The sequence below is a fragment of the Mus caroli genome, unplaced genomic scaffold, assembly GCF_978045245.1.
Source record: "Mus caroli unplaced genomic scaffold, Mus_caroli_1 scaffold_12, whole genome shotgun sequence".
NCBI classification, from domain to species: domain Eukaryota; kingdom Metazoa; phylum Chordata; class Mammalia; order Rodentia; family Muridae; genus Mus; species Mus caroli.
In genome coordinates this window covers 55,946,700-55,966,573 of record NW_028227267.1, presented here as the reverse complement: position 1 = coordinate 55,966,573, position 19,874 = coordinate 55,946,700, and the positions used below count along the sequence as shown (strand labels likewise).

General features: G+C 45.6%; 1 protein-coding gene across 4 annotated transcripts in view; it reads left to right on the top strand.

The window, feature by feature from the left end:
- Nucleotides 1-19,874, top strand: part of Atp8a2 (ATPase phospholipid transporting 8A2) — a 556,425-nt gene that overhangs the window by 341,159 nt on the left and 195,392 nt on the right. For all 4 annotated transcript variants that reach the window (XM_021182071.3, XM_085828704.1, XM_029469106.2 and 1 more), the window contains exons 26-27: nucleotides 12,272-12,455; nucleotides 15,519-15,629. In XM_021182071.3, the coding sequence (XP_021037730.1) occupies nucleotides 12,272-12,455; nucleotides 15,519-15,629 (295 nt within the window). The remainder of the gene's footprint in view (nucleotides 1-12,271; nucleotides 12,456-15,518; nucleotides 15,630-19,874) is intronic.

Below are 19,874 nucleotides of genomic sequence, written 5' to 3'. Positions count from 1 at the left end.
GATCACCTGGCATGGCTAAGCATGCAGACCCTGGAAAAGCCCCGTTGTCTTCAGGTCAAAATAGATGTGTGACCTTGGACACATAGAATCATCCTTTCTGAGCTGAGGTTTGCCACCTGGAAAATGGAAAGAAGAATAGCTGTGGCTTTGCAGAACTGTGGTGAGGATCAGATCAGCCAGTGTGTGGGTGGATCCATTCCTGTCTCTGCCCAGTAATGCAGGGTGTGCAGAGTCAGCATTTGCCGGCCTCCTTCCCTTTCTGTAGTAGCCTTTTATGATCCTTTAATCCTACTCTTTCCTTGAAGACAGGTGGCTCAGTTTATTATAGGGCAGTGGGAATGTCCTTGTTGCTCTCCACAGGGAAGGAAAAAGAAGTAAGTCCAGAGAGGTAGAGGCCAGGCTCCCTTCATGGCAGGCAAGAGCCTCTGTGTACTTAGGGCTGGCATTCCTTCCATCCCCACGCTCGCCTTCCCTTCATTCACACTCATTCTCATTGTCTCTGACAAGGAGCATGCTGATGACTTCCAAAGTAGTGAATGTCCTGACTCCATGAGGGTGGTCATCCATCGCACTTCCAGTCCAGTGGGCTTCCCTCCCTGTGGGTGATCATGGGCTCAGACTGAAGCTCACAGAACCTGGATGAGACCTTGCCTGACGTTGGATGACGAGCCTAGGACAGACAGAAAAATAACCCCTGTTTTCCTAAAATGTAGGCATGCATGCTGTCATCTCTGTTCCATCTCTGGACCCCCTATGAGTGTGCTGAAACTGTCAACTGTAATCTAAGAGAATTGAAGGGCATTGCCATCATGTTTCTTGGGAAGAAGGTCGCTATGCCAAAGCTGTAACTGATTTAGAGTCTATGATTATGTTCAATGTAAGGAAGGGGTGGAGAGAGGAGAGAGGGGAGAGAGGAGAGGGGAGAGCCTGCACACGGGCATGCACACCTGTGTAAAAGAGGGAGAAGGTTTATTTGGGTAATTTCTCCTGTATCCCCTCTGTCATGTTTCCCCAGCTCACTGTCATGTCAGGCTCACTGTGGTTGGTGGCTCCTGTTTCAGTGGAGGGGGACATGAGCTTGGCGTTTTATAACGTAGGAATGCAAAGTCAAGGCATGTAGTCGCTAAAGCTGGGATCCTATGCCATTTGTATTAATAAATCACTGTCATGCTTTGCCTTGTCCCACATTGCCAACCAAAACAAGATGTAGCCCTAAGCTAGCCTGGAGCTCACTATGTAGACCAGGCTGGCCTCATACACATTGAGATCCTCTGCCTGCCTCTGCCTCCTGAGTGCTGCGATTAAAGGCGTGGCCACCACACCTAGCACAATTGACTAGAGGCGTGGCACACCACACCCATTTCTCGACTAGAACTTTCTTCTTTGTACATTCCCACTCTGAAACCAGCTCTGGTTCAAGGAACTCTGTGCCTGCCTGGCTAGTATTGGTCTTGGGCTCCCCTCCAAAATGGAGCTCTGTCTCAAGCTGCATCTGACAATCACATAACCGTGACACAGTAGTGGCATTTGCCCCACCCATCAAGCACTGTCAGTAAAAAACCTTGAATTTTAGGTAGTGGCTGCTAATTACAGAAGATGGAAATTTGAGAAACACAGCTATTTGCATATTAATTCGCTCTGGAAGGTGTGGCTTCCAGGAGGAATTGAAAGTTGAAACCTGGGGGTCATAGTCAACTCAAAGCCTTTATCTTTCACTTTTTTTTCTTTCTTTCTTTTTTTATTAGGTATTTTCCTCAATTACATTTCCAATGCTATCCCAAAAGTCCCCCATACCCTCCCCCCAACTCCCCTACCCACCCATTCCCACTTTTTGGCCCTGGTGTTCCCCTATACTGGGGCATATAAAGTTTGCGTGTCCAATGGGCCTCTCTTTCCAGTGATGGCCGACTAGGCCATCTTTTGATACATATGCAGCTAGAGTCAAGAGCTCCGGGGTACTGGTTAGTTCATAATGTTGTTGCACCTACAGGGTTGCAGATCTCTTTAGCTCCTTGGATACTTTTTCTAGCTCCTCCATTGGGGGCCCTGTGATCCATCCAATAGCTGACTGTGAGCATCCACTTATGTGTTTACTAGGCCCCGGCCTAGTCTCACAAGAGACAGCTATATCAGGGTCCTTTCAGCAAACGCTTGCTAGTGTATGCAATGGTGTCAGCATTTGGAGGCTGATTATGGGATGGATCCCTGGATATGGCAGTCTCTAGATGGTCCATCCTTTTGTCTCAGCTCCAAACTTTGTCTCTGTAACTCCTTCCATGGATGATTGTTCCCAATTCTAAGAAGGGGCAAAGTGTCCACACTTTGGTCTTCGTTCTTCTTCAGTTTCATGTGTTTTACAAATTGTCTCTTATATCTCGGGTATACTAAGTTTCTGGGCTAATATCCACTTATCAGTGAGTACATATCCTCAGTTAATGGGATGACTAGCGTCTTGAACAAGAAATGGAAACAACTACCATTAAGTGGGGGAAAAGAAGGATACATTGAAATATATAAATAAGGCTACTTCAAAACAAATAAAAAACCCAGTAATCTAACAAATTCTTGTTTGTTAGCTATTTTGTTTGTGTTAAGGGATCTAACAGGTCACTAGTATCCAATAGTGTATGGCCCATAGAGGCATTGCCCAACAACACTTCTAATCAGACACTGAGCCAGGAAGTACCATTGTGATGTTATCAATCAGAAGACAAAATTTCCCACTAAGATGTGGAAGTGTATGTCAGCTGCTGTTGTAATTGGCGTGTTAGATACTGTTGCTGCAACAAAATGTCTGACAAAACCCAGTTTAAGGAAGGAAAGGTTTATTTAGACTCACAGCTATGCAGGATAGCACATCACAGCAGGAAAGGCAGGGAGTTGGGAGAAAGACAAAGCTGGTCTCGTTGTGCCTACCACCGGAAAGCAGAGAGCAGTAATGCTGGCACTCGGCTGCCTTTATCCTTGTTGTCCAGGGGACCTTGACCTAGAAGTGGTGCCATCCCCGCCTAGGGTGGGTGTCTCTACCTTATCTTACACACTCTAGAAAGTTCTTCACAGATGTGCCCAGAGATCTGCCTCCAAAGTGTGTCTAGATCCTGTCAGCTTGACCATCAGTGTAAACCATTGTCATTGGTATGACCCCTCCCCTGGGTATGCAATCAATGTAAACCACTAGCACGGGTCTGACTCCTCCCCCTGGGTATGCGGTGTCTTGGGGCCGTATCCACTGTGCACACAGACCTCTCTGTAACTGTTCTTCCTGCCCACACCTCCCAACCATGGCTCCCCACCATGGAGCTGATGCTTTCTATCTGTTCTTCTCTGTCATTCTTTTGGATTTTACAGAGTGTTTATATTCATTGGGAGTCGCTTCTGTGCTGGTTTGGAGTGAGAGACTGCCACCAGCCTTTGTTTGCTTGTTTGGGGAAGTTTTACTTACATGGTCATAGAGAAGAAAAGCACCATTTTTGTCTACTACTGAGATCAAGAATGGGTAAATTGTTAAATTCAGGCTTAGGTCTTAGAAGGTGTGTGTGCTACTTGGAAACTTCCATTCCTGGTCAACAATTCCAACCCTGAAGAGAAAAAGGCAAAAAGAAAAAGGGAAATGAAATGAGGAGAAAAACACTGTGACCTGCAGATCGCCTCCGACTCTGGCACGCGTGTGGCGGCATTCGCCAAGGCTGTTCCTTTGGCTTTGCAGTCTCTCGGTTGCTTAGGTTAGATGGGGCTGCCCCACATTTTTCAGAGCTCCAGCCATTATAGTTTGGTGTTTGCTGGACTGGGAATCGGGTGGCCTCTGGCCCCTGGCACAGGTGATGGCAGAAGGAAAGTTCTAATTGAAGCGGACTTAAGCATCTCCTCGTTGTCGTTAATTTCCAGGGCTGCATGAGCTCGTGCAGCCTGGTCCTGTAGGGACCTTAAGTCTGCTCTGAAATGTCAAAAACCCCAGCAGTTCTCAGCTTTCCTCTCAGCTCCATTTCTCATTCCCACCTTCCTCCCAGCAGAGGTCAGACACTCTGTTGTGAAATACAGAGCGGTTGCATTGGGAACAGTCTATGCATGTTAACTTCATGGAAGGTAGACACTCCTGGGAGGGTCTTGGGGCCTTAATAAAACGCTTCAAGGAAGCAGAGTATCAAATTAATGCTTTTTGTGCTGAAAACATTAAGGTATTTAAATGTGTTATTCTAATCCCTGTTCCAGCCTGGGAACAGGAGGATCTAATATCTTTTACTTAAATCCCAGCCTTCCCAGGCTGCTCCATTCTTTTCAGCCTCATTGAGGAAGAGGCAGCCTATCCAGTCACTTTCAGTGATTATTAAACCACATGTAATTCACAATATGCACTCCATTCAATTTCCACGTCAAGTGAGGTTGCTCAGGTCTTAGAACATTCCACACCGCACCGTTTCCTGGACCGGTTAGGTGTTCAGATGCTTGGTTTCTCTCAGAACCTCACTGCGGTTGTTTTACATCCAGAGACGTGATAAAATTGCCATAGATAAATGCACAAATGTATACACTCTGAACTACTGAGCAAAATCTCTGTTTCCTGGTGTGCCCTGTCTCAGTGGCAGGGTAAAGTGATCTCAGGCAGATGGGCGGCCGCGGCTTTCCTCAGCTCTTCTCTGACTCTCTGCTGCTGAGGTCGTTTTACAGTCTCAGGCGGGATCGAGTTATAAAGGTTTGTTCGGTTCATAAAGAATATCAAGTTGCCATGGCTACTCACAGCAGCAGAATGATGTGTGGTGCCTAGAAGAGAAGGCTTACAAGTGTTGAGAGCAGCCACCATTGATGCAGTCATTAATATCAGTCAGATGGTAGATAAACAGACTGGCCAATTGTTAGTTGATAGATAGATAGATAGATAGGCAGATAGATCTTCTCTAGATCTGTTTCTAGGGTTTTTTCCTTTATAATTCCTGTTTTTAAAAGAAACTTTTGCAGTGTTAAACTAGATTTAGACGTTATAGAAGAGGGTTACTAGAGGTAGCTAGTCTTACATCCCTTGTGTTTCAAGGTTTATGGGTAAGTAGCTCTGTGCTAGAATACCTTCCCACTTAGTTTCCTGGAACCACAAAAGAAGAGTAGGGTACACTGATTTGTACTTACTCCAAGTAAGCCATTCGAAGTGAGAGTTCAACACACTTGGATGGTTTACAGAAGAATGGAGACTATGTCTCTGGGCGATGTGCTGTGTGTGCAGAGCACCAGAAGGACACGCCTTATGTGAGTAGAGATTCTGTATCGACAGTGAGATAAATGTGCCTTTAAATAAAGTACTGCCACAGCACCATGCTCGTACAAGAATGTCTTTAAAGCTCTCCTCTTTTTTTTGTGTGTGTGAAGTGCAAGAACTCAAATCTTAATTTTAAAAACTGAGTTATGCCAGGTTTGGTGGTATAGTGACAATATATACACACCTTATGCACTGGAGTGTGTGTGTGTACATGCCAAGGCCATGGTAGGCTACCCCTTCCTTGTTTTCTCAAGAGGGGGGCGGCGTATAGAAATGGTAGTCTATCCTAGAGGATGGAAACATTATATCTTAACAATTTTGATAATGAATCCTTATACCTTGTTGTTAATAAACTTCAGGACTTATATGATGTCACAGGGATAGTAAGCTCCTGCAATTTAAATGTAATATATGTATTAAATTCCCAAAGTTACTGTCTAGTTATACTACCAAGACAAACAGCCAATTGCTCACACTGCTGCCTGCCACTTATGCTAGCACAGACTCTGGGTGCTTTGAGTGCAGCAGCCTCCACAGCAGAGCCTTGTGACCGATGGAGAGGAAGTGTAGAGGTTGTGAGATGTCCTGATCTATATAGTTCACAAAGGTGGCTGGGTCACACCAGGCTTCATGGCATTTTGCAACAAGTTTTATCACCAATGGTGACAGAGGTTCATCACCGTTTTCATGTCATAAATTAAATGTTTACCCTGCCAGAGACTGCTTTGAGTAGTTCTTAATGGTGCTTAGAGAATGAATTTCCAGGCAAATTCTGAAGTTCATTATCTAAGGTGACCAAAAAGATGGTGTGTGTGAAGAGAGCAAATATCTATGAAGCTCTCAGAGTGCTTATGCAAAATGATATCCAGGACTGATGGTTAGCCTATAACAATCAAAACATTGTGACCTGAAGAAGCAAAGTGGAAGAAAAGACCGGGCTCACATGTTAGCCCTTCCCAGGAGAGCCTTTGTGAAGCCAGAGTTTGTTGCTGCCCATTTGTCAATGGGATCTGTCACAAGAAATCTGGAATGTTTTCAAGGACCTTAGCAGGAAATAGAGTCGGGACCACCAGCATGTTGGTCAGGAAGTTTGCAAACGGCCTCTGTCCCTGGAGCATAGTAAAATGACATCTTTTTATCTGCTTTCTGTGAACTATCATTCATGGAGAAATATGGATTTCACAGAGGTGTCCAGACAATCTTGAATTCTTTCCTTCTCCCCATGGGTCAGTAGTCTCTCATGGTTGTCCAACAACAGCATGTGGCTAGGTCAGTTGCTCATGTGGAGCTGGGGTACAGATGTGTTCTTTTCTCCGTTCTTTGTCGTTATGACTAGAGGTGCACTGAATCTTGAAAGCATGACCCAGATGATCGTTCTTCACAGAGTGTCTGCTGGGTAACCTTTGAACTTGATGTTAGGGGTCTGGTGAAGGGCAGGGTTGATGGAAAGGCAATCTTCGTGGCTTTGAAGGTGCCTGTGTGAAAGCGGTGTGTGGGAGGGTCACAAAACAGCAAAGGGAGCTATGAGAGAGGTGTCCCATTCCTTAATTGCTGCATATTTTAAGATTTCTCATACGAAGGCTTCTCTCCAAGGATGTGTGTGTGAGAGAGAAAGGTTGGGGGGCTGCAGGGAGGTGGGAGACAATGTAGTCTCCTTTAGAACTGTTAAATCACTCACTTAAATTCTTACCCACCAGCACCTACCTCCTAGTAACCCAGTTCTGAGGCTCTGTGAATCCTCCTCCTCCTGCTCATCCTATAGCCAACCTCTGTATTTCCCACTGGGCTGTTCTAAACTGTCAATACTGTCTGTTTTAGAATTTGAGGCCACAGTGAGACTACTATACACTGGGGAAGTTTACATTTTGAGAAAACCTAACATTTTAGGTCAAACTATAGCTAGATAGATGCTATTCTTTTCTTTTTTAAGATTTATTTATTTAATGTATGTGAGCATACTGTAGCTGTACAGATGATTGTGAACCTTCAGGTGGTTGTTGGGAATTGAATTTTAGGACCTCTGCTCACTCTGGTCAACTCTACTCACTCAGTCCCTGCTCGCTCAGGCCCAAAGGTTTATTTATTATTATACAGAAGTATTCTGTAGCTGTCTTCAGATGTGTCAGAAGAGGGCGTCAGATCTCATTATGGGTGGTTGTGAGCCACCATGTGGTTGCTGGGATTTGAACTCAGGACCTTCGGAAGATTAGTCGGTGCTCTTAACCACTGAGCCATCTCGCCAGCCCCATAAATGCTGCTCTTAACAGGGAGGCTGCATGGATGGCCTGGACATCTGGCCCAAGTCTCCCATAGAATTGTACCAAATGCATCACAAGAAAGGGCACAGTCCAAACAAGTGATCAGGTGGGGAAGTGCCTAAGAAACATGTATGGGAAACAGCTCAGCAAATTTTAGGTTTTCTGCCTACAAATTAGGTGTATGTCTATCCGCTTAAATAAGACCTTTAAATTATATAAGTGATTGCGTGGATCTGTGTGGGCACAAGCATGCCACTGTGGATATGTGGACATCATGGGACTGTGGACATCATGGGATAACTTGAGGAACTGGGCCTCTCTTTCTACCATGTGGGACCAGAGGGCAAACTCAGGTCACTGGGCTTGGCTGCAAGCCGCTTTACCCACTGAACTGTCTCAACAGCCTAAATAAGAGATGTTCAGTACAATATTAAAGGTACTATTACACGGAACCAGGGAGATGGTTCAGTGAGAGCTCCTGTGAAGGATCCAGGATCAGTTCCCAGCACCCTCAGGATTGTAACTGCCATTCCAGAGACTCTAATGCCCTCTTCTGACCCCTCCAGGTACTGCATGCAGTGAAACATCTACATACATGCAGATAAACCGCTCATACACATGAAGTAAAAAATTAAATAAAATAAATAAATCTCAGAAGATAAGTGGCTACTGTAAGGGACATGTCTTTTATTTCAATGGGTTTTCTAACCAAAGAAAAATCTCCATAGTATATTTTCCCTTGGCAAGGAAGTGAGAACTCATCCAAGTGAAATCTTTTGATATGTTGGCAGTATATAGCTCTTCCTCTGTGTTTTAGGTTTGGTATAGATAAATTGTCTTCTACATCATTACAAAGAAAAGAAGGGGTGCAAGATCATCTACCTAATTATGGCATTCCCCCACGACCTTCTTATATGAGGGATTCATATTAGAGGGATGTCTTAAATGAAATGTCAAACTAATTTGGGGCTAAGTTTTGGTTTTTGAAGAAGACTAAGATTTAAGAAAGGGGACCAATACTCAATGATGTTGCAAAGATGATGATGGTGGTGGTGGTGGTGGTGGTGGTGGTGGTGGTGATTTCCTGACCTTTTCTCCAAATCTTATGGTATCATTTAATGTAGCTAGGAAACATGAGCTCGAAAGAGCTATCAGTATCACTGACACAAACCACTTCAGCATCACCTGGGAGCTCTTTAGAAATTCACATCACAGGCTATGTTGGTTACTTCTCTGTTGCTGAGACAGTATTCCAAATAAAAGCAACTTAAGGAAGAGAGGATTTATTTGGCTCACGTGTCCAGAACGCATAACATCCTTATTGTGGGGAAGGCATGGCGGCAGGTGTGGGAGGCTAGCCTCGAAGAGAGGAAGCATACCGATCACATTTCAAAGACACACAGGAAGCAGAAGAGAACAGGAAGTGAGGCCACAGGCCATAACATTCAAAGGCTTAGCCCAGCAAGGCTCTGCTTTGTAGAGATTCTGTAGCCCTCACAAACAATGCCACTAACCAGGGACCAAGTGCTGGAATCCAGCCTATGGGGGACATTTCTCTCTCAAAGCACAATACAGGCCTCTTCCTGGCTTTCTGAATGAGGGTCTACAGATGGCTTTGGAGCCTATTTAACATTTGAGAATCACAGGTCTGGCACAGTGGTCTGCAAACTTCTTGTAGTTAGTTATTTAATTAATCATTTAGAACCAGCTAGTGAAAGGGCTCAGTGGCTCTGGTTAGTTGGTGGGTGTTGATGGTCTGCTGGGCATTCTCTTGGATGCCTCTGAGAGGAGTCCTTTTAAACCCCTCCAGCTCGAAGGAGCTCTAGACACCAACCCATCATCCCGGTCCAGCTCCACCTAAAAGGTGGCTGAGCAGGAAAAGGAGCTTTCTAAGTTCACTTACACTGCACAGGATGAGAAAGTCACCCTGACCAGGGCTTTTGTAGCTCAGGTAAATTAGTGTATGACGTTACTTCTGTGGAAGCATCCGCCCTTGGTTTTAATTAAGCATTATGCCGAAGTCAGTTGAGAAAACTAGTTTTAAAAAGTCAGGACACAGAAAACGAGACTCTCGGGGGAGCGCTGAGCCTTTCTTAAGAGGCAAAAGGGGAATTCTTCATTTGCAAATCTGTTATGTTCTGTATGTGCGTAGGCTACCTCTTCAGTTGATGGAACTTTTAGGGTTTGTGTTTTTATTTATAATGCACCAAAATTGGTTACAGAAGTGTGCCAAAGCACCTTGCTCTGCTCAGATGTGGTCTGGGGCTTTATTTTATGGGGTGAACGCATTATATTCTGGGAATGCTTATTACGTGTGGTGCATGATTCCAGGTCACAGATTAAGATGGGGAAAGCTGCTTTTCGCTCCATGGCAACTTGGCATATTCAAATGCTCCATGCAGCCGGAGCATAATAGTGCCCAGTCGGTCCTGTAGAAATTGGCTGTTTGACATCTGTTTTGAACCTCAGGCATGTGCTCAGACTTACATTTTCTCAAGGCATTACAGTGGGGGGTGTAATAAATCCTTGATGGGAATTTCATGCTCCTTAAATGCCAGGGTAGGACTTGCCTTACACACCTCTTGCGTTTGCAAGTTGGAGAGAGGCAGCTGTTGGATATTCATGGAGTGTGCTGTCACCCATTGCAATAAGCTTGACTGAGTGACTTCAGAGCCAAATCCCAGAGGCAAACTGAACAAGCCTGGTGACTTGTAGCTCACTCCTGTTAGTCACTTTAGCCAGATTTCTGTCACTATAAGAAAAGTTATTGGGGATGTCGGAGATTTTTTGTTTTTGTTGTTGTTGTTTTGTTTTGTTTTTTGTTTCTGTTCTTGAAGGTCTGTGTTGTTGATCATTTTTGTTGTCTGAGACCCATGATGAGGTAGAACACCATGGGAGTGTGTTCATGGCAGACCAAAGATGTTTACCTCAAGGCTAGAAGTTGGAAAGAAGAACGAGGAGGAAATTGGTCCCACTACATCCTCAAAAGGATGCTCTTGATGATTGAGAGACAGCCCCTACTGGACTCCATCTTTTGTTCTATTAAATTCTTTGAGATCAATTAATTTTATGTATATGAGGGTTTTGTCTGAATGTTTGTCTATGCACCACGTGTGTGTCTATGCACCATATGTGTGTCTGGTGCTTGCAGAAGTCAGACCAGGACATTATAGCTCCTGGTCCTGGACTTATGGACAATTGTGAACTATGATGTAGGTGCTGGGTATCAACCACAGTGTTCCTAACCACTGGGCAATCTCTCCAACTACAGTCTCCATATTTTAAAGGGTCCACCACCTCCCAATACCTGAGAACTAAGCCTTTAACATGTGGGCCTCTGTAGGATACCCTAAGAACCAAGCTGTAACACCTAACAGAAAACTAACAACTTCTATGTCAAAACACCCCTGTTTTATTTACCTCCTTTCCTGTTCCTTGTCCACACTTCTCCTAGCCTCTCCTTCATTGTGAAATGGCCAGCATCCAACCCACAGGTATCTTTTCTCTATATACCATCTGGTAAAAGACCAACTCACTCTCAGTTGGGTGACATATATTGTGGGAAGCTGCAGCCACAGGTCTGCCTACAGTATTCTGGAACATGGGGACCATGCCAGATGGCACAGTTCTTAAGAAGCAGATCTTGGGGCTAGAGAGATGACTGAGTGGTCATGAGTACTGACTGCTCTTCCAGAAGACTTAGGTTCAGTTCTCAGCACCCACATGAAGGCTCAGGGCCGTCTGTAACCCCAGGATCCAACACCTTAACATAAATGTTCATGCAAGCAAAACACCAATGCACATAAAATAAAAATGAATAAATGATTTGAAAAGAAAGAAACCGAAACAGGTCTCCGAGCATTCCTCTAGTTTATGCATGGTCAGCTTGTGCCTGCAGCCACTGCACCTCACTCTGGAGATGACTTGGGAGTTCACTTGTAAATTCCCCAAAGGAGATTAGCAATTCGGGATTAAAAACAAGTCAGCTCTGGATTGCAAGTGGTACTTTTGCTGCTGCTGGACCATCCTGGCTTGTGTCTGATGAGACAGTTCATGAACCAGCATTGCTGCCCACTGGGTCCTTAGATTTATAGCCGTCTTCCTAGAATGTGTAGGGATCTTGGCACCAGTCATTCAACTCAGACAGGGGCTGGTTTTGTCTTCCCATTCCGTGCTGTGCTTCTGTCTCTCCTGTAGCAGAAGACCTCAGGCCTGGGACTATCCAAGCTCAGCCTCCTTCCCTGCCTGCCTAGCAACCATATCATCATCTCTGCATAGAGATGGAATCTTTTTTCCTTTTGCTGACTTCTCGCTGCCCTTTCTTACATCCTGCCTGTTTTCTCTCCTTTCTATAAATTATCTGAGACTTTTTTTTGCCAGCCCCATGCTATGTAGGATGGATAGCACAGCACGGGTTAGGGGAATCTCTTCTTGTGGTCTAGTTTATTGGGAAAACAGTGTCTAAGGTCTAAGTTTGGTCTTGGGCAGTGCCCATGTGCCGCAGAGGGTTTGCCTGCCACTCATCCCACTCAGCAGTGGATAACAGACTGGCTGCTTCAGGGATATGAATTGTGTCCATGAACTTAGCGAACACTGAAAGCCACAGTTTTCTCAAAGCTTCTTTGCACATGAGCATAAAATATAAGCGCTGGGTTCAAGGTTGCCTGGTAACCGCCTTTGAATGTAGCCTGTAAAAAAGTGCTGTAGCTGTCCCCTCAGGATGGATACCTGCTTTCCTCACTTCTTCCTCTTCTCTCCTCTCTCACAGAGTGTCCCCTCTGCAGAAGTCTGAGATCGTGGATGTTGTGAAGAAGCGAGTGAAAGCCATCACCCTGGCCATCGGGGACGGTGCCAATGACGTGGGGATGATCCAGACAGCCCACGTAGGGGTCGGGATCAGCGGGAACGAGGGAATGCAGGCTACCAACAATTCAGATTACGCCATCGCACAGGTCAGCCTTCCTTCTCAGTGACGGGCAGCTGGGCAGAGGAGACAGGCTAGGGCTCAGCCCCAAGGACTCTGCCTACCTTGGGAAGCCACCATCTAGAGGAACTGCAAGTGCCTGCTGACTTCTCTAGTGTTTGGATCTTGAACGGTTTCAGGGCTCCTTCTCTGGGTTGAGCTTTCTTGGGCCAGAGGTGGAACTGGCCCACAGACCTGTCATTCAGAGATGTGCCTTTCCTGGCAGACAGGACCCTGGATGTCTTAATCTCCACATCTCTACTCCTGTTCCCACTGGCTGCCTTCACCTTCGACTCCTCCTCCTTCTTTTTCTTCTTTTCCTCCCCCTCCTTCTTCTTTCTCCTCCTCCTCTTCCTCCTCCTCCTTCTTCTGCTCCTCCTCCCTCCTCCTCCTCTCCTCCTTCTTCTTCATATTCCTCACTGAAGAGTAGTTATCTCAGAATGACACATAGTTCCTCACTCAAGGACCGCCCTTCTTTTAGAAGTGCTGGCAAGCGCTTAATATCAGAAAGAAGCAGTCACTTAGAGATGTCCCCTCTTGGCTGGGAACCCTCTAAGAGTTCTGCTGTGGGATGACCTGAGGGAGCAGGGGCCATGTGACTCATGGTCAGAAGCAAGCAGCCTCCTGCAGTCAGGCTGAATTCCATCTGTTCTTCTCTGATCTAAACGTTGCCAGCATGGTTCTAGTGTGCTTTACAATTATTGGCTCTGATGTGTTTCTTGTTTCCTGCTTACTCACATGTACTTCAAGAATCCATGTGTCCAACCCTTTGTGATAGCCACCGATGAAGGAGAAGAGTCAGCCTCAAGTCCCCCCTGAGGACTAACTGGCCTATCTGGCCTGGTAGATCGCGTAGAAGCCCAGTCCCAGAGAATACTGCCATGTTCTCCCAGATACCGAATTGCAGGGCCTTGTGGCTAAATGCCTGCATTTGTTGTGGCACCAGCTTCTCCCCTGCCCCTCTGCTTCTCTGAATAGACTTTTGAAGAACATGTTAAACTTAACTGCATGATTACAAGGGACAATGGCTATGTCACCCTTTCAGCTAAAGTCTGGAGATGCATAGAAAACACATAACCTTCTTACAGCCCCAGGGTTTGTGGTCTGGGCCTCTGCAACTTTGGGGCCTCCCCACCCCTGAAGGAAGCACTGTTTGATCACCTCTCATGTTTCCTTCTGGTTTGAGATTCTGAAAAAAGGCAGCAAGAAATTACCCAGACCACTTGGCTTTGAAAATTGACTAAGTCAGTTGTGTTTCTTGGTGGACTCCAAATCCCTCAGCTGATTCCTGAAGTAGGCAGTAGGAGTTCTGATTTTACAGGTGAGAATCCTGAAGGTCCTACACACAACAACTGGCTTCAGATCTGAGCACAGGCCCAACATCAGAGAACAGCAGACCCCAGTGCACTCGGTGGCTGCCACACGCACCTGCTCCATTCCTTTGCCGAGTCAACTGTGCAGAGGCCCGTGGGACCCATGCTTCCTGTCTGCTGTCAGCAACCGTGGATGTTATATACCCTAGCATTATTAAATACTTGAGTTATAACATCATCTGGCTGGAAGGCATCTTAAGAGGTTTCCTAGGAGTTACAGGCAAATATTTGTCTGCTCTTCTCTTTAGAGTGTCTAGGGATGGGGGGGCATTCCTTCCTGAAACTGCACATGAGCAGGAGGTAGACGGTGAAACAACTGCTCTTGTTAAAGGGAGGCATCAGAGAGGGATGGAGAGGAGCCTGCAGAAGTCCATTTAAGGTTTTCTTTGCCCTCCAGGGTAGTAGCCACATCTACCGAAGGAACCTAAGGCAACCACTGTTACCCATGCCTGGATTTTCCTGTTCATTGTCCTGCAGGGGCACGCTGTCATTTCGGGGCTGAATTTGTGCCAAGTACTAGCTAGATTCTAAACCGCCTCTTCCTTAATTACCATGCCCAAACCACCACCAATCGGATGAGTTCCTCTGCCCCATTGAAGTGATAACCATATCTGATTGAAATTAATATCGTGTTTTGTTTTGTTTTTTATTTTGATGTTGGTGGCCACATTTTTAAAAATTGTGTTTTGAAGGAAGTGCCCCCTAAGGTAAAGAGAAGATTCTAGGAAACACATTCAGTGGGTAGAGTCCTGATTCCATGCCCTCGCTTGACTCACTCATGCTTGCACACGTAGCTTCTGCTGGACAGGTGACAGGCCACCTGAGCTAAGGAGAGGGACTTTGTGGTATATAGTGTGTGTGTCCACAGCCCTCAGCTCCCAGCCCATCAGAGAACAATCCACCTTCCCAGCCTTTGTCTTGTATGACTCTGGGAAGATGGAGCTAGTTCAGGGGAGATGGTATTAGAATACTGTGCATTTGCCGCAGACTGCAAGGGCCCTTACAACACCCCTACTGAGAGCCAGTCAGCTGCTCCTGACTGCACAGCCAGGCACCCTGATTGAGTGGGAGATAAAGAAGGACCAGGACATGGATGAGGAAGTGGAGGCTGTGTGTGTGTGTGTGTGTGTGTGTGTGTGTGTTATTTTTATATCTGTATATCTCTATAGCTGTGTGTGTAAGTCTGTCCAGGTACCTCTATGGTGTATGGAAAGTATAATTCCTTTGAGATGACAAACTGACGGAACACACGGCTCTTGTGTATATATCTTTCTTGAATCAAATCTTTGTTGGATAAGAGTCTCTGTGCCTTTCTCCTGTGGTCACCATAAAATCCATGACAGATCTTATGGAGGAGCCCCATTCCAGCGTGCTTCCCCTCCATCTTTACCTAATCAGTTCTCTGGAAGGCATTTAGCTCAGAGGCCCAGCCACAGTGAGAGTCCAGCAGTGTGTTTGGGGGAAAATATCAGTCAATTGAAGAGATTTTCTCACCTGCCCTGAAAGCCCCACCTCAGGGAAACCGAGTTGGCCTTTGGCATCTGGTTGTTTTGTGGTATAGTTTTGTTCTGTTTTGTTTTGTGAGTTACCTACGGGTCTGGTGTCTGCTCATAAGGACAGTCTATGTCTTTTAGTCCTCAATGACAGGCTGCTCTGAACTTGCCACTGTTCCTTTTCAGTTTTCCTACCTGGAGAAGCTGCTTTTGGTCCATGGAGCCTGGAGCTACAACCGGGTGACCAAGTGTATCCTGTACTGTTTCTACAAGAATGTGGTCCTCTACATCATCGAGGTAAGGAGAAGGGGTATCCCTCCCTAAAGGAGGCAGGCCTCTGCGGAGAACATCTGTAGACATTGAATCCACCCTAAGGAAGGGGTTTGCTAATGGAAAATTAAAGCTACTGTTGGGTCCTACTAGGATCTGTGTTGTGCAGCCTCTTTTTAGCTGGCTGTACCATGAGACTTGTAATACAGCCTTTCTTCCCTATCCTCCCAAGATCCCCAGGCCCAGGCCTGATGCTGTTCTCCTCTTCCTTGCTGCTGCTGTGTCCGTGGTGGCAGAGAATGCCCCGTCACTCTCTCCTTCATCTTGCTAGGGCAGAATGAGACAAGTGTGGTCAGTGCTAGGAAACAGAGGTGGCCATCTTTCTGGGTGCCTCCGAGATACTTCTGGGCAACCTGTGCCTATGCTGTGTCCACAACCACCACCCTACCCCAGCATGAACAGAGCCTAATTCCCTGCTGCATTTGTCATGGAATCTGCTGTTCCCTGAACATGTCCTCGCTACCCCTGGGGTACTTGGATGCTAGGACATATGTGGCAAAGGGGTGGACATGAGAGGGACATCGAGTAGGACACTGATAGGATTGTTTAAAATGTCACATTGTGTGGCCTGACTTTTGACTACTTTGTGGGTTCTTCTTTCTTTTACCCTTCTTCTTCCACACTATTAACCCCCTAACATTAGGTAGGAGAGGAAAAAGAATAGAAGGAAAGGGGAGTGAAGATATTGGAAGACTACTTCCTGCTGATTAGGGAGTTCAAGTTCCTTGGGACAAGTTTGATCTCTGCTAGGATATCACATTACTTCTTTTAGTCCCTTTGGGCATGACCACTTGACAAACCCCAACCAACAGCATCCAACAAACCAACTGGCCAACTTCTCTCAAGACTCTAGCATTTATATAGCCTCCGAAAAGTCCCCAAAATTCCAAACATAACACAATTTCAGAAACTATTGGCAGCTGGTGAATTCACACCCCTGTTAGAGCACGAGGCAAATCATAATCAGCTACTGTGGACAATCCGAAGCAACCCCATATCCCACTCCTGAGATTATGATGAAAACATAGCCCCATAATAGTTCTGTGTTTTTAAAGACACCAAAATACTCACTACAGCATTGAGTTCATGTCCTGTTGCCTTTGTCTTGGTTAGGTTCCTAGCGCTGTGGTGGAAAGTTGACTGAAAGCAACTTGGGGAGGAAAAGACTAGTTCAGCTTAGTTGTAGTTCTATCACTGAAGGAGGTCAGGGAACTTGGAGGCAGAACTGGAGGCAGGGTTGCTAACTGGCTTGCTCCCCATGGCTTGCTCTATTTGTTTTCTTATACACCTCAAGACTACCTGCCCATGGGTAGAATCACCCACAGTGACCTGGACTCTTCCTTGACAATTATCAGCCAAGAAAATGCCGTACAGACTTGCCCACAGGCCAATCCAATGGAGGCATTTTCTCAGTTGAGGTTTCTCTTCCCAGGTGACTCTAGCTTGTGTCAAGTTAACAAAAAACTAACCAGCTCAGTCCTATATTTTTCCATGATGCTAATTCATGTATGAGAAAACCGTGTGCTTGTTAATGGGTAAGGACCTGGAAATGGAGGAAGCTCTTTAGGTTTGGTTACTTCCTTTCTGAGAACAGCTCTGCTATAAAAGTGTGTCTTTGAGTCTATCTTGACACTAGATTGCCAAGGGTATTTAGAAGAGAGGAGGGCTAGGGATGTGGCTCTGTGGTAGATCACTTGCTTATCATGAACAAAGCCCTGGCCTCAGTCCCTGGCGCTAATACTAAATAATAGTAATAGCAATGAGAGATGGGGGTGGGAGAGAGGAAGCATAAGTTGAACTTGGGCGCTGTTAGAAAAGACCATAAAGAGAGGGTGGAGCATGCCTGTAGTCCCAGCACTTGGTAGATAGACACAGAAGGGTGAGGATTTTACGGGCAGCCCCCAGTTACACAATGAGCTCAGATCAGCTTGGACTACATGAGTTCTTGTCTAAAAGGAAGAGGAGAAAGAAGAGGAAGAGGAGGCAGAAGACATGGAAGTCAGTCTTCAGAGCAATCAAAACCAATGTTGCCTGGATTTTAATATCACATTTTATTATGGTATAAATTTCCACTGAGAAAAGAATAATAAAAATGATAACTAGGAAGAAACTTAACTTTTCCCATTGTTGTGACTAATTGCTACTTTGCCACCTTGTCAGTTCTGTCCTAATGAATCCTTCAGGTCACACACAGGTTGATGTCACTTGTCTGATGAGGTCACTAGGAAAGAAGGTTTCCCCAAGCTGTGCAAGTTGTTCACAGCACATGGCTGCCCAGCCAAAGACATCAGGCAGGCAGAAACAGCCTGTGTGTCTCTGTCTTCTGGGCCCACCGGAAAACAGCATTTTGCTGGTTTGCATAAAGGACAGTTTCTTTGTTTCTTTGTCACTCTGTGCTCCCTGGGTGTGGTTGCCTCTGTGTAGAAGATGATTGGCTGGCGTAGTTGACCCAGTGGCTTCCCACATGCCGGGATCATCTCCGATTCTTCAAAGAATCTCACAAGAGATCAGAAGAGATCTGGCATATGTCTTACAGCCTGGCCTGTTCCTTTTACCGTAATCCCTGTGACAAAGGTCCTGTCTGCTCACAGTTAACAGCAACTATTGTTTCTTAAGAAAGGAAAGTCTTTCTCATACATAGCAGGACCTGGGGCTATTTGCAGATGTGATTCATCTGCAGAAGGTTCAGATCCCTGTAGATGTTGGTGCGGCTCATTTTGCCCTCACCGCCTTCCCTCCGCTCTTGTTTGTACAGTTCCTAGTGGAGTTTAGACATGTCTGCTCCTATCCTGCCAGCTGCCAGCTTTTGCCTTTTTTTTTTCCTTGCACACGAGATAGGAGTCACTCCTTAGTGTCACCTGGGGTCACAGATAATGGAACGGGCAGCATGAGGGGAGCCAGGATGCTATCATCATCCCAGGCTTCCCAGCACCCTTTCCCTTTAGCTGTTGGCTTTGCACAGCGTCGTCGTCATTATAATCTGGTTTTCCTCACCATCAGCAGATTGCTGATAGTCTAGACTTCTTATCAAAACATTCTGCCTGGGGCCCCCAGAGCAGCCCTCAGGGGCCCTTCTTAGTCCTTTATACCTACTATCTTCCTGTTTTCCCTTTGCTTCAAGTGGGCTAAAGCCAAGTAGAGCAGCCTTTTAGTCTGTCTTTAAGTGCTGCTTGGAGTGAGGCCCCTGACAGTGCTGAGTGAGGGCCCCAAATGACTAGTCGCAGCTAAGAGTTGCTCAACTGTCCACTGGAAAGTCTCTTCCATACATTCCTTAGATAGTTGTAAAAAAAAAAAATTAAAAGGCTCCATGAGTCTGTGTCTCTGTTTCTAGTTAGGATTTCTAGGAGGTTCCAACTTGGAAACCAAAAGAACAAAAACCCTTGACTGGATCATGGTCACCGCATCCATCCAGTTAATGTCTGCTAGTTCCAGATTTCTGTGTTGGCACCGGCATGTGTTCCAAGTGTAACATTCAGAATAGGGAGGTACCGCTTGCATGCTATTTTACTATATTTTGAACTGTCAGATCAAAAGTTATTGTAGAATAATTTGTTCGCTTGCAAAAAAATACTAAAGATAAGGTTATAATTGTTGATTTAAGTGAGAACAAACGAAGCATGCTACTGTGTGACTTGAGGGGTTTTCTTGTGACTCACAGAGGAACCTTGGCAATAGTAACAGGTACCTGTCGCCCTCTGATATACACGTGACTTCCGGACATTTGAAAATATAGTTGGAGAGCAATTTGCATAACATGCATATGCCTATGAACATGAACTCTGTGACCTAGCTGTTTTTATGAGGACTATTTTATTATCTAGATTTCCAATAGAAACTGTGACATGGCAGATTCTTCCTATTTTGGTATAATATTCCATATGAGTGGTTTCTATACAAGGGAAATAGGTAGTATTCTTTCTGCAGTGTGGAACACATATTGGAAGTTCCCACCACTTACCTCAGTCCCTATGTGTTATCCCTCCTTGCCTTTTCTCTACAGTTAGACATAGTTTTTGGGTTTTTTTTGTTTGTTTTGTTTTGTTTTGTTTTGTTTTGTTTTGTTTTTAGATAAATGTCGTCATACTGTGGAGCATGAGCTACAGTTCGTGTTTCACTTGAAGGATCCTTGAGAATCATTGCCCACTCCTTCACAGGGACCCTGTGTGTGCAGTCCCACTGTGTGACCCCCTACAGTCTGTTTAGTCCCTTTCT